The following is a 22,534-nucleotide window of genomic DNA, read 5'->3' as shown; positions in this document are numbered from 1 at the left end:
TAGATGCCAGGACAGGGGTTGGGGGTCTGCCCAGTCACCATGGCTCTGGCTTGTATGTGCTGGTAGGAACTTGCTGCTCCCCGAGGGGGTGCCCCCAGAACGCCAGTGGGCCCGGTTCTACGTGAAAATTTACCGAGCAGAGGGGCTGCCCCGTATGAACACAAGTCTCATGGCCAACGTAAAGAAGGCGTTCATTGGCGAAAACAAGGATCTTGTGGACCCCTACGTGCAAGTCTTCTTTGCTGGCCAGAAGGTACTGGGATAGGAGGTACAGGAGGCTGGGGCTGGGTGACAGGCATCACAAGTGCAAGCCGATGGGCGTGGGACCTGGGGGGCAGCTGGGTGGGTAAGACAAAGCTAGGAATTATGTCCGGGGACAGACTTAGAGAATCCTCCCTGCCTCCTGGGGTCGACGGTGAGCTGCGCAGCAGGGCATGAGAGGGTGGAGAGGCTGGGAGTGTGGGAAGAGTGGAGAAGACAAATCCACACACAGGTATGTATGCGCACATGCACCCACTCACACACGCATGCACGAACCCACTCACACACGCATGCACGAACCCACTCACACATGCACACACCCACTCACACATGCACACACCCACTCACACCCACTCACGCCTGCACACACCCACTCACACATGCATGCACCCACTCACACCCACTCACATGCACCCACTCACGCATGCACACACACATGCACGGACCCACACACCCACACACATGCATGCACCCACTCACACCCACTCACGCCTGCACACACCCACTCACACATGCATGCACCCACTCACATGCACCCACACACATGCACACCCACTCACACATGCATGCACCCACTCACACCCACTCACATGCACCCACTCACATGCACGCACCCACTCACACATGCACACACCCACTCACACATGCACACACCCACTCACACATGCATGCACCCACACACATGCACACACCCACTCACACATGCATGCACCCACTCACACATGCATACACCCACTCACGCCTGCACACACCCACTCACACATGCATGCACCCACACACATGCACACACCCACTCACACATGCATGCACCCACTCACACCCACTCACATGCACCCACTCACGCATGCACACACACATGCACGCACCCACACACCCACTCACACATGCACCCACTCACATGCACGCACCCACTCACACATGCACCCACTCACGCATGCACACACCCACTCACGCATGCACACACCCACTCACACATGCACTCACATACACCCAAACACACCCACCCACACACACACACCCACTCACACACACCCTCACCCTCACATGCACACATGCACCCAATCACACATGCACATATACACCCACACACCACATATGCACTCTCACACACACCCTCACACATGCGCACATACCTTCACACCCGCACACACCCACTCAGACACATGCACCCACTCACATATGCACACACATCCACTCACACACGCATGCACACGCCCTCACCCTCGCTCCCCCTTCCACCAGGGCAAGACTTCCGTGCAGAAGAGCAGCTATGAGCCCCTGTGGAATGAGCAGGTCGTCTTTACAGACCTCTTCCCCCCACTCTGCAAACGCATGAAGGTGCAGATCCGAGACTCGGACAAGGTCAACGACGTGGCCATCGGCACCCACTTCATTGACCTGAGAAAGATTTCTAATGATGGAGATAAAGGTCAGCATCGGAGACTGGGTGCACTATGGGGAGGAAGTGGGCTGAAGGGGAGAAGTAAATGAGACCCCTCTCTTCACACCACCACCATCAACTCTGGACCCCAGCCTCATGGGCACTCCCAGGTCTGCTCAGAGCTGGCCTGAGCCCAGCTGACTGGATTTTACAGTTAGTAGCTGTGTGACCTGTTTTCCCATTTGTAAAGTAAAAATAATGATTATATGATCTAATGATAATAGTCTGAATATGCATATTATTGCAGTGTATATCCTGCGTTTTTATATCATTACAGTGTGTGTATATATATAGGACCTAATAATAGCAATAGTGCCTATCTGCAGACTCGTGGGGATTGACCACCTGCTGGGAACCCTGCACTGTGCTGGGTTCCAAGGACATAGAGTGAGATAAGAATCTGTTCCCGTATCCAAGTGCTCACGGTGTACTAAGGAGATAGATGTACTACCAAATGGTCAAAACGTAAGGCAGAAGATGCAAAGGCCACATGTCGTCTGATCCATGGATGTGAAACATCCGCAAATCCATAGAGACAGAAAGGAGATTGCCGGTTTCCAGGCACTAAAGGAGGGGCAACTGGGGCTCCCTGGGAAATAGGTGCAGAGTTTCTTTTGAGGCGGGGAACTGTTCTGGAATTAGATGATGGTTTTACAACATAGTGAATAAACTAAAAGCCACTGAAATGTGCACTTTAAAATGGTGAATTTTATGTCATGTGAAGTATATCTAAATTTTTTAAAAGCTCCAAGTGTGTTTTTAAAAAGCAGAATAAAAAGCAAACGAACCAAAAAACTTGGATCATGCGGGCCCTGTCAGAGGGACTTGTGCCTAAGAATTGGGAGGGCTTCGTGAGGAGGCAGCATTTCACAGGCGGAGCTGGAGAGGGAGGGCCTTCAGCGAGGGGGGCGGGGCCTGCACCAGTCAGGTGACCACGGTGGGACAGAGCAGGGTGACCATGGTGGGACAGATTGGCAAACATGGCTCAGGGCCCAAGGCCATGCTGGGGACTTGGAAGGACTGGCTCTGTCCTGCAAGTAGACTGTTGGCAGCTTCTGCTCCAAGTTCCAGGAAGCAGAGAGCGAGGCTTTGCCTCCCCACCATATCCAGCTCAGGCCCCCGCGGGGAAGAAGTAGACCCGAGTGTGCTCCCCGCAGCGCAGCCTGAGAAAGCTGCCCCACCCCTGCCGCACACACATGATGTCCTCAGCTCAAAATCCAGGAGCTGGAGGCCAGGGAACCCCCAAAGAGGTCCCTCTTCCCCAGGGAGCCCCTGATGTGATGCAGGCCCCTCGTTTTTCTCCCCAATGCCACAGGCTTCCTGCCCACGCTGGGCCCAGCCTGGGTGAACATGTACGGCTCCACACGTAACTACACACTGCTGGACGAGCACCAGGACCTGAACGAGGGCCTGGGGGAGGGCGTGTCCTTCCGGGCCCGCCTCCTGCTGGGCCTGGCTGTGGAGATCCTGGACACCTCCAACCCTGAGCTCACCAGCTCCACAGAGGTGCAGGTGGAGCAGGCCACACCCATCTCAGAGGTGAGACCCCAGGTACCGTGCTGTCCCCCAAGGCCCCCAGCTCAGCCCCTTTCTCCCCAAGGCACCTGGGTGCCAGGCTTTGCCTATGTTGCCCTGTCTACCTGCGAGGTCAGACCTCAGGATTCGGCTCCTCCCCAGGAAGCAGAGGCCCCCACTCAGCCCCCAACAGGACTCTGCCCTTGTCTACTGCCTGCCTGTGCTCTGTCTCATGACGGCCACCAGGTCTGACGAAGGTGCCTCCCCTCAGCCCCTCTTCCCAGCCACGCTGTCCCTGTGGTGTCTGGAGCCAGCCCTGCTTCCATGGATATCCGGGCTTGGGGGCCGTTGGGGTCTGGGCTGCCTGGCCCCAAAGCCGGGTGGGATGGCCCCCACCATCCGCCCCCAGGGCCTGTCTGTGAGATGGAAAAAGGCCAGACCCCCGGCCTGCCATCCCTTCTCAAGCTCAGGAAGAGTTTGAACTACCTCCCACAGAGCTGTGCAGGTAAAATGGAAGAATTCTTTCTCTTTGGAGCCTTCCTGGAGGCCTCGATGATCGACCGGAGAAATGGAGACAAGCCCATCACCTTTGAGGTCACCATAGGTGAGTGCTGGGCCCACAGGGCTTCAGGCCTCGGCTGCAGGTGGTGAGTATGAGGCTCTGCACCCCAGCCCTGAAGAGAGGGGCACGTTGACCTCTTTCCCCTGAGTAGCCTCAGGCACCCAGGAAACAGCTTCGTGCGTGCATGGGGTTGGACCAAGTCCCACAGAGGGGCCGGCCCTCAGCTCCACCTACAAGGTGAGGCTGTGTGTGGGGCCTGGGGCAGAAGGCAGGGAGAACCCTCCCGGTGCTGGAGAGGAGAGAGTGGGAACTCAGGCCAGGCCAGGGCTGGGTCTGGCACATAGTTGTCATCAGGACTCCCCCACCTCTTAGCAGAGTAGGGACATGGGCACCTCTCTCTGGCTAGTGTTGTGTCACATCTGAGCCCCCTTCCCTGACTCATCCTATCCCCTTTCCCAAACCCAAGGCAGCACCGGATTGGACAGTGGGTGGGGACTGGTGGGGAACGCACTCCAGGCCTTCTGGGCCCATTCTGCCTCCAGGCAACTATGGGAATGAGGTCGATGGCCTGGCCCGACCCCAGCGGCCTCGGCCCCGGAAGGAACCTGGGGATGAGGAGGAAGTAGACCTGATTCAGAACTCCAGTGATGACGAGGCCAGCGATGGTGGGGACCTGGCCTCAGTCTCCTCCACCCCACCCATGCGGCCCCAGGTCACCGACAGGTGGGCCCAGCACCCCATCCTCTTCCGCCTGCTCTCCTGCCTCCCTGGGCCCCCAAGACCTCACCTCCTGCTTCTACCCACCCCAGGAACTACTTCCATCTGCCCTACCTGGAGCGGAAGCCCTGCATCTACATCAAGAGCTGGTGGCCGGACCAGCGCCGCCGCCTCTACAACGCCAACATCATGGACCACATCGCTGACAAGCTGGTCAGGGCCAGGCGGGGGCCAGCAGCGGTGGGACCTGGGGGAGAGGGTGCCCCCTGCAGCACACAAAGCTGGTCTGCCCAGGGGGCTGCTGGAACGGCCCCAGCAGGACCTCTGTTCCCATCCTTAGCCCCAGGTCCCAGGGCACAGACACGAGCAGGAGCCACCTCTAGTTACTGCAGCCTCCAAGGAACCTGGGGGCAGGAGTGTTGGGCTCCCTGATTTTTCCAGAAATCTTAAAAGCAACGCTAGGGAGCCAGGCATGGTGGCTCACGCCTGTAATCTCACTTCGGGAGGCCAAGGCGGGTGGATCACCTGAGGTCAGAAGTTTGAGCCAGCCTGACCAACATAGTGAAACACCGTCTCTACTAAAAATACAAAAATTAGTGGGACGTGGTGGTTCATGCCTGTAATCCCAGCTACTCGGGAGGCTGAAGCAGGATTGCTTACCTAGGAGGCAGTGGTTGCAGTGAGCAGAGATCGTGCCACTGCACTCCAGCCTGTGTGACCAAGCAAAACTTCATCTCAAAAAATAAAAATAGAGCAAGACTAGAGAAGGGAAGAAAATGGGGAGAAGGGAGAAGCGAGCAGTGTCTGCAGCTCGGGAGCTGCCCCCTCCTCCTTCTCCCCATCCTGGGTGGGCAGGGAGCAGCAGGTAATCCCACCCTTCCCTGAGCTATTGCTGTACTCTGAAGCTCAGCCAGCTCATATTTTATAAAAATGAATTAAAACCTCCAAAAACGATCAAGGCTAATATGAGGTTAGCTCCCAGCCCCTGCCAATGTCCTCCCTGTCGCCCTTGTCTTGCAACTGTAACCACAATTAAAGCCCAGAGCCTTTCCAGCGTGACCTGGGCCTGCAGTTACCTGCAAGGCTTCCCCCTAAGGAGTTGGGGTACTAGCTGACCTGTGTCTCCTGTGGGGCCTGGGTGCTCCCAGTGATCTCAGAGCCAGAGCCGCTCCCTCCTCCTCCAAGCATCTGTTCCCATCCCCTGCCACAGGCCCCAGCATTCTGGAGTGAAGTCAAGATCCTGGCGTATCCAGTCTTGGGTTTCCCTCTGTCTCTGGTCTTCCCTGAGCCCCCCTCCCTATCCCTGAGTTCTGCCCAGGCCCTGTGAGCCCACCAGAGCCACAGACTCACATCCCAGAGGTGGCTTCTTCCTTCAGGAACTGAAGAACCCACGAACACCAAGGTCTCCAGGTTCTGAGAACAGAACCTGGGAAATTGATGACTTCCTCATTATGACCGATACTCAGGATGGCCCTAGCGAGAGCTCTCAGATCATGAGGTCCCTTACTCACCTGATCAATGGGGTGGAGACATTTGGGGCGGCTGGAAATATTTGGGGAGGCTGGAGAGGTGGGGCTGTGGCCTGGTGTCACCCGCACTCCTGGTTCACAGGAAGAAGGCCTGAACGACGTGCAGGAGATGATCAAAACGGAGAAGTCCTACCCTGAGCGTCGCCTGCGGGGCGTCCTGGAGGAGCTGAGCTGTGGCTGCTGGTGAGATGGGAGGGGCAACAGGTGGGGACAGGACAAGGTGACTGGACAAAGGGGACCCAGCCAGAGCTGGGCAGATGAGGAAGGATCTACAGAGCCCCTGCTGGTCAGGCTCTCTAAACCCAGCTCCCCCACCACTAGCCGCTTCCTCTCCCTCGCTGAGAAGGACCAGGGCCACTCATCCCGCACCAGGCTTGACCGGGAGCGCCTCAAGTCCTGCCTGAGGGAGCTGGTGAGCACGCAGCTGGACGTCAGGGGCTGGAGGAAGGGCCTGACTGCGAGAAGGTGTCACAGCTGCCTGTCATGGCCTGAGCTGTCACCCTCTCCCACGCAGGAAAGCATGGGGCAGCAGGCCAGGACCCTGCGGGCCCAGGTGAAGCGGCACACGGTACGGGACAAGCTGAGGCTGTGCCAGAACTTCCTGCAGAAGCTGCGCTTCCTGGCGGACGAGGTGTGGCCCAAGTGGAGGGGCTCCGCCTCACGCAGGGCTGGCTCTCTGGGGTCCCTCAGGCTCAGGGGGCTCAGTCAAGAGGCTGGACCCCCTTACCCGCTGCCCCTGGCCACCCCCCCAGCCCCAGCACAGCATTCCTGACGTCTTCATCTGGATGATGAGCAACAACAAGCGTGTGGCCTATGCCCGCGTGCCCTCCAAGGACCTGCTCTTCTCCATCGTGGAGGAGGAGACCGGCAAGGACTGCGCCAAGGTCAAGACGCTCTTCCTCAAGGTGCCCGACGGGGCGGGATGGATGGGAGACTGGATCCTTTCCAGGGAGCAGCAGCCCTCACCTGGGGCTAGAGGGCCTGAATGACAGGGTGGGGCCTTCAAGCCACAGGTGCTTAGAGAAGAGCTAAGAATGGGAAGCGGATGGGGGAAGGGTGGGAAAGGGAGTGGGACGGCCCCTTGTCCATCCCCCTGTCTCCACCCCACCCCAGCCCAGCGGGATGGCTGTGAAGGGGCAGGGCAGCTCTGACCCGGGCCTCCACCAGCCCCTGCCCCTTCCCCACCCCATGGGCCCTGACAGCTATCAGGCTCCTGGTGACCCCATGCCCGCCCCCAGTTGCCGGGGAAGCGGGGCTTCGGCTCGGCAGGCTGGACGGTGCAGGCCAAGCTGGAGCTCTACATGTGGCTGGGCCTCAGCAAACAGCGCAAGGACTTCCTGTGCGGCCTGCCCTGTGGCTTCGAGGAGGTCAAGGCAGCCCAGGGCCTGGGCCTGCACACCTTCCCACCCGTCAGCCTGGTCTACGCCAGTGAGTGAGGACCCCTCACTCGAAACCTCACCTGGGAGGGGTCGGAGGGGCTGCCCATCCCGGAGCCTCAGGCTTCCCTTCCCCGCAGAGAAGCAGGTGTTCCAGCTCCGAGCCCACATGTACCAGGCCCGCAGCCTCTTTGCCGCCGACAGCAGCGGACTCTCAGACCCCTTCGCCCGCGTCTTCTTCATCAACCAGAGTCAGTGCACAGAGGTGAGGGCCTGCGGGAGGGAGTGGCTTTGGCTCTGAGAGCAGCAGGAAGCCTGTGAGCCTGTGGGACCTGAGACACAGGTCAACCAGTGCTCCGGCTTCTCAGGGGAAGCCCTGCAGATAACTGCAGACCCGGGTCACACTGGAAAGGCTACGGCTTTAGTTGTGGTTATGGTCACAAGATGGGGACGACAGGGAGGAATTGGCAGGGGGCTTGGGCAAACCTCATATCAGCCTTGATTTTAAGATTTCTGGAAGAATCAAGAAATGTGTCACTCCTGCCCCCAGGTTCCTTGGAAGCTGAGTGAGTAGGGGAGGTTTCTGCTCATGCATCTGCCCACCCTCTGTCGCTTGTCACCTGTCTCCCCATCCCCTGCTGCAGGTGCTGAATGAGACCCTGTGTCCCACCTGGGACCAGATGCTGGTGTTCGACAACCTGGAGCTCTATGGAGAAGCTCAGGAGCTGAGGGACGACCCGCCCATCATTGTCATTGAAATCTACGACCAGGATACCATGGTGCGGATGGGCTCTGGTGCCAGGGACCCCAGCAGCACCACACCTGGCCCTGGTTCCCTGCAGTCCACCTGCACTGAGGCTATGCCAGCCACCTCCACCACCCACCCCCTGTCCTGCAGCAGAGCTCCTTGGCTAGGTGCTGGCTGGGAAGCTGGGCTGCCACCCAGTCCATCCAGATGCCTCCTTGCCGCTTGTGGAAGCCTGACCCCTCCCCGGCCAGGACATCCTCACCTCCTGTCACCCACAGACTGAGCCCTGGAGATGTGCTGGCCAGTCCTGCTGTCCCTAGCCTCCCCACCCCAAGGTTCCCCTACCCCTGCCTACACCTACCACAACCAGGAACAGCCTTGCCACCTTCCCCTCCGTGGAGGTTCTGGAGTAGGGAGTAAGGGATTGGGGTGATCCCCGAGAGTTAGCGAGCCACCTTCCCCCGCACCACCTCAGCTGCTGAGGTACCCAGACTAGACTAGAGGTAGGAGGACTTCATGTCCAGTCCTGAGCCCTGCATTTGCCATTCACTGACTGCTTGGCTTTGAACAAGTCTTTGGCGGGCCCCAAGACTTGGTTTCCCCATCTGTAAAATGGGGGGATCACACCTGTCCCTTACAACAACTCACGGGGCTGTGGTAAGGACTAAACAAGATCACAGGTGTGGACAGCAAGCACCAAGAGGCACCCGGGTTGTTTGTTGTGTCAGGGCAAAGCCGACTTCATGGGCCGGACCTTTGCCAAGCCCCTGGTGAAGATGGCAGACGAGGAGTACTGCCCACCCCGCTTCCCGCCCCAGCTTGAGTACTACCAGATCTACCGCGGCAATGCCACAGCCGGAGACCTGCTGGCAGCCTTCGAGCTGCTGCAGGTGGGACTGTAGGGAGGAGGGGCTGGGGGCTAGGGCTGGGAGCTGGGGCCTGGGGGCCTCTCTCCTTCCCATCCTGACCAAAGCTGGGGATTTGTGGTTCTTAGGGGGCCTTCCTTGTCTCCCCAGATCTCATGGCAAACAGTTCATGGGGAGAGAGATCCTGCCCCTGGGCTCCCCAGTGTCTGACCTGTGACCCCCATTCCCCAGATTGGGCCAGCAGGGAAGCCTGACCTGCCCCCCATCAATGGCCCGGTGGACGTGGACCGAGGTCCCATCATGCCTGTGCCTGTGGGCATCCGGCCCGTGCTCAGCAAGTACCGAGTGGAGGTGCGAGGGCCCCGTGTGGCCCTTCCCTTTCGGATGAGGAGACTGAGGGCCCAGGAGGGGAAGTGACTTGTCATCCCCCTCCCACCACCATCACCAGGAGCCAGCAGCAGCCCCAGGCCTTTGCCCAGTCCAGGGCCTGCCCCCGTCTGCACCAAGTCACACTGCCGTGTCCCAGGACCATGCCCAGCTCTCCTGTCTGCACCCCTGACTCTGCACCCCTTCTCCCGGCAGCCCCACCCTCATCCCCGGAGGACGCCCGCCTCGTCCTCCGCTCTCCTGGCCTTGCTCTCGCCGTCTGAAATCTGGGGCGGGCTTCTGCCCATCCCACTGCCCAATTCCTTCTCGGATGGTCCAGCGCCCCCACGGCTGGCTCCCTTGACCAAGGGGCTCTCTTCTCCTCACCACCCTCTCCCAGGTACTGTTCTGGGGCCTACGGGACCTGAAGCGGGTGAACCTGGCCCAGGTGGACCGGCCACGTGTGGACATTGAGTGTGCAGGGAAAGGAGTGCAGTCGTCCCTGATCCACAATTATAAGAAGAATCCAAACTTCAACACCCTCGTCAAGTGGTTTGAAGTGGTGAGTGTGGGCCCTGGTGGAGACTGTCCTGTGGCCAGTGTGGCTCCACTCAGCCAGCGGCTTCCTCTGCCCCTTCTCGGAGGCTCAGGCTCCTGTCGCCAACACCCCAGGACCTCCCAGAGAACGAGCTGCTGCACCCACCCTTGAACATCCGTGTGGTGGACTGCCGGGCCTTTGGCCGATACACACTGGTGGGCTCCCATGCTGTCAGCTCCCTGCGACGCTTCATCTACCGGCCCCCAGACCGCTCGGCCCCCAGCTGGAACACCACGGGTATGGCCACACCCACCCTGCCGCCAAGCCTGGCTGCGCACCACCAGGGCAGGGCTCCAGGTCTCAGTCCAGTCCAAATGACAGCCAGAGTTTGCTCCTTGGGGCCAAGGGGGTGGGCAGGGAAGAAGGTCCACCCTGGTGGGCTAGGAAGGCTGCCCAGGTTGACCCCAGCTCTACAGCCAGAGAGGGCAGAGCTGGAGACAGCCTGGGAGGACCTGAGTGCAGAAGGCCCCCTGTGTGGGCTGATGGAGAAGACTGGGGCCTCCCCGCCACTGCCTCCCTCCCGCCGGCCTCCGCAGCTCCCCCTTCTCTCGGGCTCTCTTCCTCCCTCCCCACGCCCATCTTTCCTCCCTTGACTGCCTTGTTCACTCTCCCTCAGAAAGCTCCAGAATCAGCTTTACTTCTCTGCACCTTCCTGCCCCCCAGTCTCACTGTTCCTCTTGCTCCTTCCTCTGTCTGCCTGTCTGTCCACCTGTCTGTCCAGTCAGGCTTCTCCGGCGCTGCTGTGTGCTGTGCAATGGGGGACCCTCCTCTCACTCCACAGGGGAGGTGGTGGTGAACATGGAGCCAGAGGTACCCATCAAGAAACTGGAGACCATGGTGAAGCTAGACGCGGTAAGGCGGATGGGGTCGGCCCCGCGCTGGCTGGGAACGTATGACTTCGTGTGACACATCCTGTGAACCAGACTATCTACCCTGAGAGAGAACAACACTAAGAACCCCCTTTGGCATGTGACTGTCGGGGGCTGACCTTGATTGTGTGTGCAAACGGCTCCCTCCTAACACTGTCCTGGAATGCACATGCCTGTGTGTGTGTGTGTGTGGTGTGTAACTGTACATGTGTGGTGCATGTGCATATGCACATGCATACATGTGGGTGGTGTGCAAATGTGTGTGTGTGCATGTATGGTGTGTAAGTGTGCGTGGTGTGTGGTGTATAAATGTGCATGTGTGTGGTGTGTGTGCATGTGTGTGCATACATGTGTGTGAATGTGCATGTGTGTGCGTGTGGTGTGTAAATGTGTATGTGTGCATGCATGTGGTGTATGTGCCTATGCGTGTGTGTGCATGTGTGTGGTATGTGTGTATAAGAGACAGAGCAAGCCATCACCATTTAAGATAATCACCTGCCATAATTTTTACTCCAACAAATGACACCATAGGTAATGATTCCTTGAGATCACCAGTGTCCTTTCCAAAGGGTACCTGTTTTCCATCCCAGCCATTCACAAATGACACTTCCCTGGCCTGGGTAGAGGGAGGATTTCCAGGTAGAAGCTTCCTATTCCTCCTGGCTTTGGGACTAGGACCGTTCATCTGCCAGAGAGAGATCTGCCACCTGGGGGTTGCATGTGGGAGTGGCCTACAAGCTGCAGGCCCTGCAGGGAAGGGCAGAATGCCGGCCAGCCTGGAGCAAGCTCCCCCTCCCCAACCCTGTTCCTTTGGCCATCCAAAGAAACATCCTCACACAGACCCTTTGCAGACTCACCAGTCAGAGTGCTCTTATTAATGCAGAGTTGGCCTTGTGGGCACAGGGGCTGCCAGTAATTTCCATCTCGGCTCCTCCACGCACCCTGTGCTGGGATGCTGCCTGCCACTCAGGCCCCAGTGGCTAATTCTGTCCCTGTCTCCTCGGTTCCTCTGCAGACTTCTGATGCCGTTGTCAAGGTGGATGTGGTGAGTGTGGGGACCATGCAGGGGCTCTGGGGTGAGAGGGCCCTATGTTGGCAACGGTGTCAGGCCACAGGGCCCAGCATCAGGGACAGAGCCAGCCCAGCCCCCGCACGCTTGGGCCACCACATCTCCCCCAAGATGCAGTGGAAAAGAGCTGGGTGGGTGCAGGACTCTGAGTGCCAGTCCTGCCTGGGCCAGTGGCTCACACTGGGCAGGTCATGACCCTCTGCGAGTCATGGCACCCCCTCCATAAAACAAGGCCCTGCCCTTTGGATGTGGGTGGCTCTCCAGAGCCTCACGGAGCCCAAGGCTTCCTGCAAGCAGATGGCAGGATGGGTGTAGGTGCTCAGGATTGTCCAGGCAGCAGGGGCCCATGTAGGACTTTGGACCTGGCCAACCTACAGGCTGAGGAGGAGAAGGAGAAGAAGAAGAAGAAGAAGGGCACTGCAGAGGAGCCGGATGAGGAGGAGCCAGACGAGAGCATGCTGGACTGGTGGTCCAAGTACTTTGCCTCCATTGACACCATGAAGGAGGTGAGACCTCGGGCAGGGTGAGGGGAGGCGACCCCTCCACACTCAGTCCTTCCTGTCTAGCTTCTTTCCCATGGCCCCCGGAGCTGGGTCCTACCTCCATTCATGTGAGCTTAGGATGGCCTTGTCTCACATCCTTGAAATCCTGCTCAGAACTCACCTTCCCAGATGGTAATCCGGTCTACCTTACTGGCTTGGTTTCCTTTTGTCCTCATTGATTCATTCCACAAATGCATCTTGGGTATATGCAATGAGCCAGGCTCCATACTAGGTGCTATGGGAGCCAAAAGATAGCATACCTGCCCTGAGGGGCCCCCGGTTTACTGGGCAAAATGGACATGTAAACAGACACTTAGAGGATCGGGTGATAACAAACGCAAATCATGGTCTGGGGGAATCAGGGAAGGCATCCCAGAGCAGGCGAACTTTGTGAAAAAGGAGAAACATGTTCTCAGAGGCCATAAGGGAACAACTGCTTATCAATAGTCCTTACGACTCTTCTCCATACTGTTTTAATTTATGCATCTTGGTCATCAGCACGTGAATGATTCTTCCCCTATATGTGGGTTCCATCTGTTTAGCCAGATTGCAAGTTCTAGAAAGTGCATTTCTCCTCTCTGTTGTTTGTGTCCTCTCCACACTGCCGACCTAGCTCAGGGCGCTCTGACCGGCCACCTGGCCAGGAGGGACACGTGCCTGCAGTTGTGCTTCCTCAGTGGGGCCAGAGCTGATCCAGTCACACTCTCTCCCAGGCCCTTTCTGTGATCCAAGCTGGGTGTGACATTTACCATCCGTATTAGTTAGAGCACACATTAAGTTGCTGTATCAAGTTAGAGTGACGTGAACAAGACAGTAGTTTCTCACTTAACATCTCAGAGAGTGGGGGTTAGGCTGGTATGGTGGCTCAGAGGTGTCAAGAACTAAGATCCTGACCTCTTGTTTCTCACGTCTGTAGGGTTAGAGGTGACTCAACATCATGTTCGAGTTCAAGTGCACAGGAAGGGTTAAAGAGGAGAGGAGGCATACGCCTTTCTTTCTCAGGGCCCAACCCAGAAGTTGCATATATCACTTCCACTCACATTGACCAGAATCTAGTCCCTTAGCTACTCTTATCTGCAAAGGAGGCGGGAAATGTAATCAAGGTGGCTGTGTGCCCAGCAAAACTTCTAAAAATAGGAGAACAGATCATTGGAGACTATGAGTAGTCTCTTCTCCCACCATCAAGTTGGCCGGGCTGGAGCTGCAAGAGGCTACCTGTTATCGTCTCTACTCCTGCAATTTTCAAAGACTGCCACCAGGTGGCGGTGGCGACTTAGCCGAAACCTGGTTTCTAGTTTCCAGTAAGATGGGATGTGCTGAGTGAAAGAAAACATAGCACATTTTCTTACTGTTATACTTTTCTATATTAAAACAATTTATTAATACCACTAAAAGCAACATTAAGATACACTATTTTTTAATGATACACAGTGTAAAGATGCATAAACCCCTAAGTACCATTAGTCACATGGTACACATTATAAACTTCTTTTTAATTCACTTAAGCAGAGCACATAGTGGATCTGAAATGCAGTCGGGAAGATGTTCCACTTCCAGTGCATTAAAACTGGTCTGGGCCCACAATCTGGGGTCAACAGGCTCCTCCCCAGGAAACCCACCTTCTTTCCTTCTCGTCTCATTTTTTGGCAGCAACTTCGACAACAAGAGCCGTCTGGAATTGACTTGGAGGAGAAGGATGAGATGGACAATACTGAGGGTAAGCCCTGGAGCCTGGATTCTGCCTCCTTGTCCCCACCCCTGGGTGGCCGGCTGTCCTGCCCACCCACCACCTGCTTCTCTTTCCCCTGCCTCCAGCCCTCCCATTCTTAGTAGCCAGGAAAACAGCATCAGTCATCCATGGGCACTGGGCAGGCTCAGGCCCTTTACGGTGCTTTTACTCTGACCAGTTCAGCACCCACAGTGATAGACAGAGCCACAGAACATCAGAACTGGAAGGGACCTCAGAGCTCATTCCATCCAGCATTTTCCAGACTCTTTTCCATGAAGAAAATCGATGGGTGTGTTGTAGAAGGAATAAATTAGTGTTGGTCAAATTAGTTTAGGAAAAGCTGATTGAAACAGGCTGTTTTTGTGCAGGACTTCTCAGAGCCTTTACTTTGCAAATGTTATTATACATCTCTAAAAGGAAGACATAGTATAAAGTATTTCTCCAGCTTATTAGACCACAGTACCCTTTCTTCTAAAGCATGCCAGCAGCATCTGCACCCGGTGCTCCACTGAATGCAGTTTGGGAAATGCTAATACAGAGTGTTATTATTAGGGACAAGAAGAGGGAAGCTAGTGAGGAAAGTAAATGGGCAGGAACAGGCCTCCGTCCCCAAACCTCTGCTCCTTCCTGCCCCTCTCTGCCAAAGAGCATGATGATGGCCTTCGGACACCTTCCCGAGCATGAGCTTCCTGGGGCCCCCAGCACCTGCATGAGGCGGGCATGCCGGGGGTATTGTCTGCATTTGACAGTACATGGACATCAGAGAGTTAAATTAGTAAAGCAAATTAGTGTCAGAGCTGGGTCTGAATCCAGGCCTTCCTGCTCTGCTCATTTCTGCTCCTGGCCAGGCCTGAAGGGGCCAATGAAGGGCAAGGAGAAGGCAAGGGCCGCCAAAGAGGAGAAGAAGAAGAAAACCCAGAGCTCTGGCTCGGGCCAGGGGTCCGAGACCCCTGAGAAGAAGAAACCCAAGATTGATGAGCTTAAGGTGAGAGCCTGGAAGCAGAGCCTTCTAGGGAGTTCAGGGGCGAGGTGGGGGTGGGGGTGATCCCGCAGATGGGGCAGGATGAAAGCCAGAGACCAGGCAGCGCCCCCTAATGGCATGGTCTGGTTCAGGTGTACCCCAAAGAGCTGGAGTCCGAGTTTGATAACTTTGAGGACTGGCTGCACACTTTCAACCTGCTTCGGGGCAAGACCGGGGATGACGAGGATGGCTCTACCGAGGAGGAGCGCATTGTGGGCCGCTTCAAGGTCAGGCAAGGAGCACAGGCCCAGCCCCTGAGCACCCCCCGGCCCCTGCCCCAACACAGGTTCTCCCGCTCACATTCCACCACTGCCCTGGCCACTCCCTCCATGAAAGTCTAGAGCCCTGGACTTTCCCATGACTCAGCTCCTAAAGGGCGAAGGCCCTGCCACATCGGGGTCCAGCCCTCCCAGTGCTGTTAGCTATTTTGACTGCTACCCCTGCTAGGCAAACCTACACCCTGACCCACATTTGCCTTGCCCAGGGCTCCCTTTGCGTGTACAAAGTGCCACTCCCAGAGGACGTGTCCCGGGAAGCCGGCTACGATCCCACCTATGGCATGTTCCAGGGCATCCCGAGCAATGACCCCATCAATGTGCTGGTCCGAGTTTATGTGGTCCGGGTGAGATTCCCATCACTTCCCCTCCTTGCACGTCTCCCCATCCTCCTGTCCGGGAGGGACTGAAGAAGCTGCATCCTGGCCGGGCGCAGTGGCTCACGCCTGTAATCCCAGCACTTTGGGAGGCTGAGGCGGGCAGATCACCTGAGGTCAAGAGTTTGAGACCAGCCTGGCCAACATGGAGAAACCCCATCTCTTCTAAAAATACAAAAATTAGCCAGGCACAGTGGCACAACCTGTAATCCCAACTACTCTGGAGGCTGAGGCAGGAGAATCCCTTGAACCTGGGAGGCAGAGGTTGCTGTGACCCAAGATCCCACCATTGCACTCCTGCCTGGGCAACAGAGCAGGATTCCGTCTCAAAAAAAAAAGAAGGAAAAAAAGGAAGGAGCTGCATACTGACAGCCCCAGATTGGGAGGCACCAAGGAGGTCATTTGGTCTAGTTCTCATCTTTTCTAGAGGAGGACGTCAAGGCCCAGAGAGGGGTAGCCACTTGCTTAGGGTCACACAGCAAGTCTCCTGACTGGTCCAGTGCTCCTGCCGCTGCCCTTCACCATCATAGGACCCTTGGGCAGCCTGGTAGGGGCACTGGAAGATGAACAGGGCATGCGAGCCTGCTCAGGCAGCCCTCCTCCCCATCCCAGGCCACAGACCTGCACCCCGCAGACATCAATGGCAAAGCTGACCCCTACATAGCCATCCGGCTAGGCAAGACTGACATCCGCGACAAGGAGAACTACATCTCCAAGCAGCTCAACCCTGTCTTTGGGAAGTAAGCCTCTTGGCGCCCTCCCCTGCCACAGCCCAACTTCTCCAGCCCAGACCACTTCCCATCCTAGCCCACCCTTCAACCCTTCTCCTAACTCCACCCTGCTAGGTCCTTTGACATCGAGGCCTCCTTCCCCATGGAATCCATGCTGACGGTGGCTGTGTATGACTGGGACCTGGTGGGCACGGATGACCTCATTGGGGAAACCAAGATCGACCTGGAGAACCGCTTCTACAGCAAGCACCGTGCCACCTGTGGCATCGCCCAGACCTACTCCACGTGTGTGGGGCGTGGGACAGAGGGCGGGGGCAGTGTGCCTGCTTCGCCTCCACTCTAAAATGAGGTTCAGATCGTGGTGACTTGGGAAGGTAGACATATTGAGGTTTCTGTCCCAGGCCAGGCCTCTGCTCCTACAGACCCTGGGCACAGCCTTCAGGACACAGGACTGCAGATCCCAAGACCAGGAGAGGACCAGAGAATTCCAGGACAGAGGAGGCAGGATGAGGAGAGACAAGTGGGCTAGGGAAGGTGGGGGCCAGCAGAGGAGGAGAGGAAGAGTCCCCTGGGGATCTGGGCCAGCTCTGCCACTTATAGGCTGTGTGACCCTGGCCAAGTCCCTTCATCTCTCTGGTTTTCAGTTTCCTCATGGGAGTCTCTGAGGTTCCAGAGGAGTGGGCACAGTGAGGGGATGCAGTGGGGCTGGGTTGGGGACACTGATACACAGGCCAAGGCCCAGGGCAGGAAGGTTCAGCCTCCAGCAGCCCTAGTGTCTCAGGTGAGCCTGGGGCCCAGGGCAGGAGAGATCAGACTCACTTGCTGATGAGGGCAACAGTCGACTTTAGAGAACTGGCCACAACCAGCTGTCATCCAGGATGGTTTAGTCCCACCCAGCCCCTCCAAGCCTGTGTGTCCCCTCCCACAGACACGGCTACAATATCTGGCGGGACCCCATGAAGCCCAGCCAGATCCTGACCCGCCTCTGCAAAGACGGCAAAGTAGACGGCCCCCACTTTGGGCCTCCTGGGAGAGTGAAGGTGGCCAACCGAGTCTTCACTGGGCCCTCTGAGATTGAAGATGAGAACGGTAATGGGGCACTGGATACAGCCGCCTGCTCCCTCTCCAGGGGGGTTCAGAGGCCAGGAGGGGCCCACACTTCCCTGTGGAACCTCACAGCCTAGCCTGGGGTGTCCTCAGCCTAAGCCTGGGCTTAGCCACCCTCTGCTCATCAGCCCAGAGCCCCGCTTCTGTCTGCCTGGCCTCTGTGCTTCCACCCCTCAGGTACAGAGCAGTCCTACCTGCTTTCTCTCTGTCCGAATCTCAGTGAGGTACAGAGGCTATCCCTGTTCTGCAGATGAACAAACCAAGATCCTAGTTCTAGTTATTTGCCCAAGGTCATGTGGCTCTTTAGAGGCAGAACAAGGGCATCAGCCCAGGTCCATCTGGCTCTAATCCCTAAACTTACTCCTGTCTCCATGAGACACTTCCCAGAGAAGCAGAGATTCAGGAAGTGTCTGTGCTGGTATCTGATCACTTTCAGGTGCTGGGACAGGAAGTGGATTCTCCCCTCCCTGACCCCTCTCTCACAGCCCAGCAGAGTTCTCCAGTCAGCTTTCCCCAGCAGAGGACCAAGGGCACAGACCTCTCTTAGCCCCGTGGGGCAGCTGAGACCCTGGGCAGGCCAATTCTCCTCCTGTGCCTCAGTTTCCCCAACAGTAAAAAGGAGGTGGGGTAGATAGGTGATGGCACAGGGGCTTCTTTGTGCTCCTGAGTCCCTAGCCCCAGCAAAGGTTTCCTGGTTCTGCTGAACCATGTGGGCAGCTGAGCCGCTGGCACCCACAGGTCAGAGGAAGCCCACGGAGGAGCATGTGGCGCTGTCAGCCCTGAGGCACTGGGAGGACATCCCCCGCGTGGGCTGTCGCCTGGTGCCGGAGCACGTGGAGACGAGGCCGCTGCTCAACCCTGACAAGCCGGGCATCGAGCAGGTGACACTGGCATGGCCAAGACTGGGGGTCTTGGGTATAGGGGATCAGAGATTCCCAGCCTGGGTCGGTAAAGGTAGAAGCCGGGCCTCTCAGGCCTCTTGCTGTCCGCTGCATTCCAGAAAACCTGGCAGGCACCTCCTCACCAAGGTCCCTCGGGGTAACTTGAATGGCAAGTGTCTTTGCTTTGAGTGAGAATTACATCAGCTCAGGCAGACCTGGGTTGTCTCCCTCAGAAGCCGTGATTGGCTATTGGTGACATCATAGGAATTCCTGGCATCCAAAGATGGAAATTGATGAATTGGGTCCTTGACAGAACAAAAGTTAGGAGGGAGAGGAGAGCTGACCTTCTTGGGCAGAGGAAGAAGGCCTGGGAGATCTTCCACATCCCTCTTCCTCAGGGCCGCCTGGAGCTGTGGGTGGACATGTTCCCCATGGACATGCCAGCCCCTGGGACGCCTCTGGACATCTCCCCTCGGAAGCCCAAGAAGTGAGCACCCCGGGGCCCAGTGCTACTCCCTCCCAGTCCACCTCACCCACTTCCCTCCATGGCCCAACCCTTCCTGTGGGAGGCTCAGGCCCAGATGGCCTTGGCCAGTTGGCATCCCAAGGACCTGGGTGTGGCCACTGGGCCTTATGGGGTAGAAACTGACCAACCAATCAGCAGAGTTTAGGACACGTTCTGGAGAGCCCCCATGTGCTAAGGCAGGACAAGGCCTTCTACCCTGCGCCTTCGGTGAGGGAGAAAAGCCCCACGCAGCACACTTCCATCTGCACAGTCAACGCACCCCTATACATGCATCTCATGCACACACACAGCACAGCACTCCCATGGGCACCCACACACCTGCTCACACTGACACACTCCTTCACAACACACACAACCCCTGGGAGCCCGCCCTGCATCGTCCTCACATCCAGGCTAGTGTAATGTTCTGCCGAGTTTCCTTTAAAGTGCCTGCCGGTGATGTGTGCAGGAGTGAGTACCTGGAAGAGGCAGGACATGGTGGAGTGAAAAGAACCCAGGTTTCCTATCCGTAAAGCGGCAGGTTTGAGCCCAGCTGCCAGGCAGTGCCTGGATTCAGGGATGGAGGACGCCACACACAGTCCCACTCTTGTTTCCATGCTCCAATGTTGCCATCTTGAAATTCTTTATGACAAGTGGCCCTGCATTTTTTTATTTTTTATTTTTTGAGATGGAGTCTCACTCTGTCACCCTGGCTAGAGTGCAGTGGTGCAATCTAGGTGCACTGCAATCTCCACCTCCCCAGGTTCAAGCAATTCTCCTGCCTCAGTCTCCCAAGTAGCTGGGACTACAGGCGCTCGCCACCATACCTGGCTAATTTTTTTGTATTTTTAGCAGAGACGGGGTTTCACCATGTTGGTCAGGCTGGTCTTGAACTCCTGTTTGCACTGGCCTCGGCAAGTGCAGCCAGCTCTGCCAGGAATGTCCTGGAAACCTGAGGCCCTGAGTTGGCTGTTCCAGGGCCTGTCACTAGGGGGCACCCAACTCTCTGGGCCACTCTGGGCTCTCAGCCCTTTCTGCAATCCGAGGATAGCCATGCTCGGATCAATTTTTAGTGAATGACTCAGCCTTACTCTTAATGATTGAAATGAACTACATCATTCATAAATACAATTAAACCTTGAGGGGAAAAGCCTCTTTGGGGATAGGGACATACAGGAAACCAGATTCCATGGGCTTCCATTGCTTGCTACTGGGCTTAAATGCAGACTTCTCTTGAAACTAGCATCTGAAACAAAGGGTGGCTTCCCCGCTGCCACTCACAGCCATGAGCCTGGCGGGCCCTCCCTCTCATGCCTCTGCTCCCCCTCTTCATGCCTCTGCACCCCCACCATGCCTCTGCTCCCCCCACCCCCATCACTCCTCCAGCCCCAGCCTGGCCCAGGCCACCTGCTGACCCCAAGTTCCCCAGGGCTTCTCTCCACCTGCCATCCCAGCCCTGGCACCCTGGCGTAACCCCCACTGGAGGCTGCTAACCCTCTCTCCCTGGGCCCAGGTACGAGCTGCGGGTCATCATCTGGAACACAGATGAGGTGGTCTTGGAGGACGACGACTTCTTCACAGGGGAGAAGTCCAGTGACATCTTCGTGCGGGGGTGTGTGAGCAGTCCCTGCATGGGAGGGACTAAGCTGGGGGGCTCTGCTTCCTGGGGGGCAGGAGAGGAGGCAGGGGGAAGGTGGCTGTGGGTGGGAGAGGCCCCGCCGGCCTGGCCACAGGTGTGGAGATGTGGCACCCGCAGGTGGCTGAAGGGCCAGCAGGAGGACAAGCAGGACACAGACGTCCACTACCACTCCCTCACCGGTGAGGGCAACTTCAACTGGCGCTACCTGTTCCCCTTCGACTACCTGGCAGCGGAAGAGAAGATTGTCATCTCCAAGAAGGAGTCCATGTTCTCCTGGGACGAGACCGAGTACAAGATCCCCGCGCGGCTCACCCTGCAGATCTGGGACGCGGACCACTTCTCCGCCGACGACTTCCTGGGTGCACAGCAGGGCGGGGATGGGGGGCTCAGGATCCAGAACTGAGGAGGGGCAGGGGCCGGGGAGGAAGGGACAGGGAGAGCCCCGCCCCTGGGGGAGGCATTATTGCTTCCAGTCATGTGAGACCCACAGGTGTCTGACGGGTTTCCGCCCCCAAGGACCCACTTAAGCATTCCCTGGGCAGATGTCCTCAGTGTCATAACCAGGCTGACAACAAGCTTTGGGCACACCAAGAAGGGGGCAGTCAGTGCTGATGGGGGAGGGGAAAGGCTCCCTAAGGGAGTCGGGAAACCTCCCTGGGCCTCAGGTTGCTTCTCTGTAAAGCAGGGTTTCCCCCTGAAACTCTAATCTGCGTCTGCAATCTTGTGGGATTAGCAGGTCTTTGACAGAATGGATGCATGGTGGGGAGTGGCAGGGGAGACCCCGGGGGAGACCCTCTGGGGTGAAAGAAGGACCTGAGTGAAGTGTGGGGGCTGGGGCTGCCCAGGGAGCTCACGAGCATGCTTGCATTGAGGCCAGTTGCTGGAATGAGGCAGGAGGATGAGCTGGGAGTGAGGCAGGAGGATGAGCTCTGGACTTCGGGATGTCTGCACTCAGCAAACAAGGGGCCGAGGAGCCCAGACCCCTCCCACCCCACCCCACCCCACCCCAGCCCTGTTCACTCAGAGCTGACTCTAAGGTCACCACAGGGGCCATCGAGCTGGACCTGAACCGGTTCCCTCGGGGCGCAAAGACAGCCAAGCAGTGCACCATGGACATGGCCACTGGGGAGGTGGACGTGCCCCTGGTGTCCATCTTCAAGCAAAAGCGCGTCAAAGGCTGGTGGCCCCTCCTGGCCCGCAATGAGAACGATGAATTTGAGCTCACGGTGTGCACCCCTTCCAGCTCAGGCAGTAGACAGGGCTGGGGTGCCAAAGGTCCAGCACCTGGCCTGGACTCTGGGACCTATCTGTTCTCTGCAGGGCAAGGTGGAGGCTGAGTTGCATTTACTAACAGCAGAGGAGGCAGAGAAGAACCCAGTGGGCCTAGCCCGCAATGAACCTGACCCCTTAGAGAAACCCAAGTGAGTGTCCTGCCTGCCCAGCCCCTCCCCACGCTGGTTCTTGTGGGCACTGGAACAGAAGGAGACGCTCCCCAGACACCCCATCTCTTCCTGGGCCACAGCCTCATTACGGGGGAGCCTCCTCCCTGCCCTCTGCCGGCCCTGAATCCCACTACATCTCTTTGAACCAGAGGATGGGCTAGGAGTGCTGGAGAGTAGGACTTCTCCGGTAAAGACACCATTTAGCAGAGATAAATGCTCTTCCCTTCCTAGCTTTTGCTGTCAAGAGTCAGCTCCAGTGGTGGCCTCTGGGACCTCAGCCAGCCTCGATGGCCAGAGGGGTGCCTAGAACTGCACACACAGCCCAGGGCAGCTTCCCTCTTGGTCCGGGCCCCTCGCCACACCCAACC

At 57.5% G+C, this 22,534-nt stretch overlaps 1 protein-coding gene across 2 annotated transcripts in view; it reads left to right on the top strand.

The window, feature by feature from the left end:
* OTOF (otoferlin) overlaps nucleotides 1-22,534 on the top strand; it is a 98,798-nt gene that overhangs the window by 73,717 nt on the left and 2,547 nt on the right. The window contains exons 13-45 of one of the 2 annotated variants that reach the window (XM_021674401.2): nucleotides 67-253; nucleotides 1,504-1,690; nucleotides 3,018-3,241; nucleotides 3,713-3,821; nucleotides 4,322-4,502; nucleotides 4,589-4,709; nucleotides 6,108-6,208; nucleotides 6,347-6,437; nucleotides 6,540-6,656; nucleotides 6,778-6,930; nucleotides 7,264-7,453; nucleotides 7,542-7,666; nucleotides 8,046-8,180; nucleotides 8,878-9,039; nucleotides 9,247-9,366; nucleotides 9,782-9,943; nucleotides 10,054-10,216; nucleotides 10,701-10,831; nucleotides 11,864-11,893; nucleotides 12,295-12,423; nucleotides 14,110-14,176; nucleotides 15,037-15,173; nucleotides 15,302-15,436; nucleotides 15,694-15,831; nucleotides 16,474-16,601; nucleotides 16,707-16,877; nucleotides 17,521-17,681; nucleotides 18,438-18,580; nucleotides 18,979-19,067; nucleotides 20,599-20,697; nucleotides 20,842-21,083; nucleotides 21,772-21,950; nucleotides 22,045-22,145. In XM_021674401.2, coding sequence (XP_021530076.2) covers nucleotides 67-253; nucleotides 1,504-1,690; nucleotides 3,018-3,241; nucleotides 3,713-3,821; nucleotides 4,322-4,502; nucleotides 4,589-4,709; nucleotides 6,108-6,208; nucleotides 6,347-6,437; nucleotides 6,540-6,656; nucleotides 6,778-6,930; nucleotides 7,264-7,453; nucleotides 7,542-7,666; nucleotides 8,046-8,180; nucleotides 8,878-9,039; nucleotides 9,247-9,366; nucleotides 9,782-9,943; nucleotides 10,054-10,216; nucleotides 10,701-10,831; nucleotides 11,864-11,893; nucleotides 12,295-12,423; nucleotides 14,110-14,176; nucleotides 15,037-15,173; nucleotides 15,302-15,436; nucleotides 15,694-15,831; nucleotides 16,474-16,601; nucleotides 16,707-16,877; nucleotides 17,521-17,681; nucleotides 18,438-18,580; nucleotides 18,979-19,067; nucleotides 20,599-20,697; nucleotides 20,842-21,083; nucleotides 21,772-21,950; nucleotides 22,045-22,145 — 4,608 coding nt within the window. The remainder of the gene's footprint in view (nucleotides 1-66; nucleotides 254-1,503; nucleotides 1,691-3,017; nucleotides 3,242-3,712; nucleotides 3,822-4,321; nucleotides 4,503-4,588; nucleotides 4,710-6,107; nucleotides 6,209-6,346; nucleotides 6,438-6,539; nucleotides 6,657-6,777; nucleotides 6,931-7,263; nucleotides 7,454-7,541; nucleotides 7,667-8,045; nucleotides 8,181-8,877; nucleotides 9,040-9,246; nucleotides 9,367-9,781; nucleotides 9,944-10,053; nucleotides 10,217-10,700; nucleotides 10,832-11,863; nucleotides 11,894-12,294; nucleotides 12,424-14,109; nucleotides 14,177-15,036; nucleotides 15,174-15,301; nucleotides 15,437-15,693; nucleotides 15,832-16,473; nucleotides 16,602-16,706; nucleotides 16,878-17,520; nucleotides 17,682-18,437; nucleotides 18,581-18,978; nucleotides 19,068-20,598; nucleotides 20,698-20,841; nucleotides 21,084-21,771; nucleotides 21,951-22,044; nucleotides 22,146-22,534) is intronic. The other variant, XM_064364267.1, reaches the window with a different exon arrangement.

Source organism: Aotus nancymaae, unplaced genomic scaffold, assembly GCF_030222135.1.
Source record: "Aotus nancymaae isolate 86718 unplaced genomic scaffold, 86718_ANA_hifiasm-v0.15.2.pri h1tg000057l, whole genome shotgun sequence".
NCBI lineage: Eukaryota > Metazoa > Chordata > Mammalia > Primates > Aotidae > Aotus > Aotus nancymaae.
Note: the sequence above shows the minus strand (reverse complement) of the source record. Positions and strands in the feature narration are given on the sequence as shown.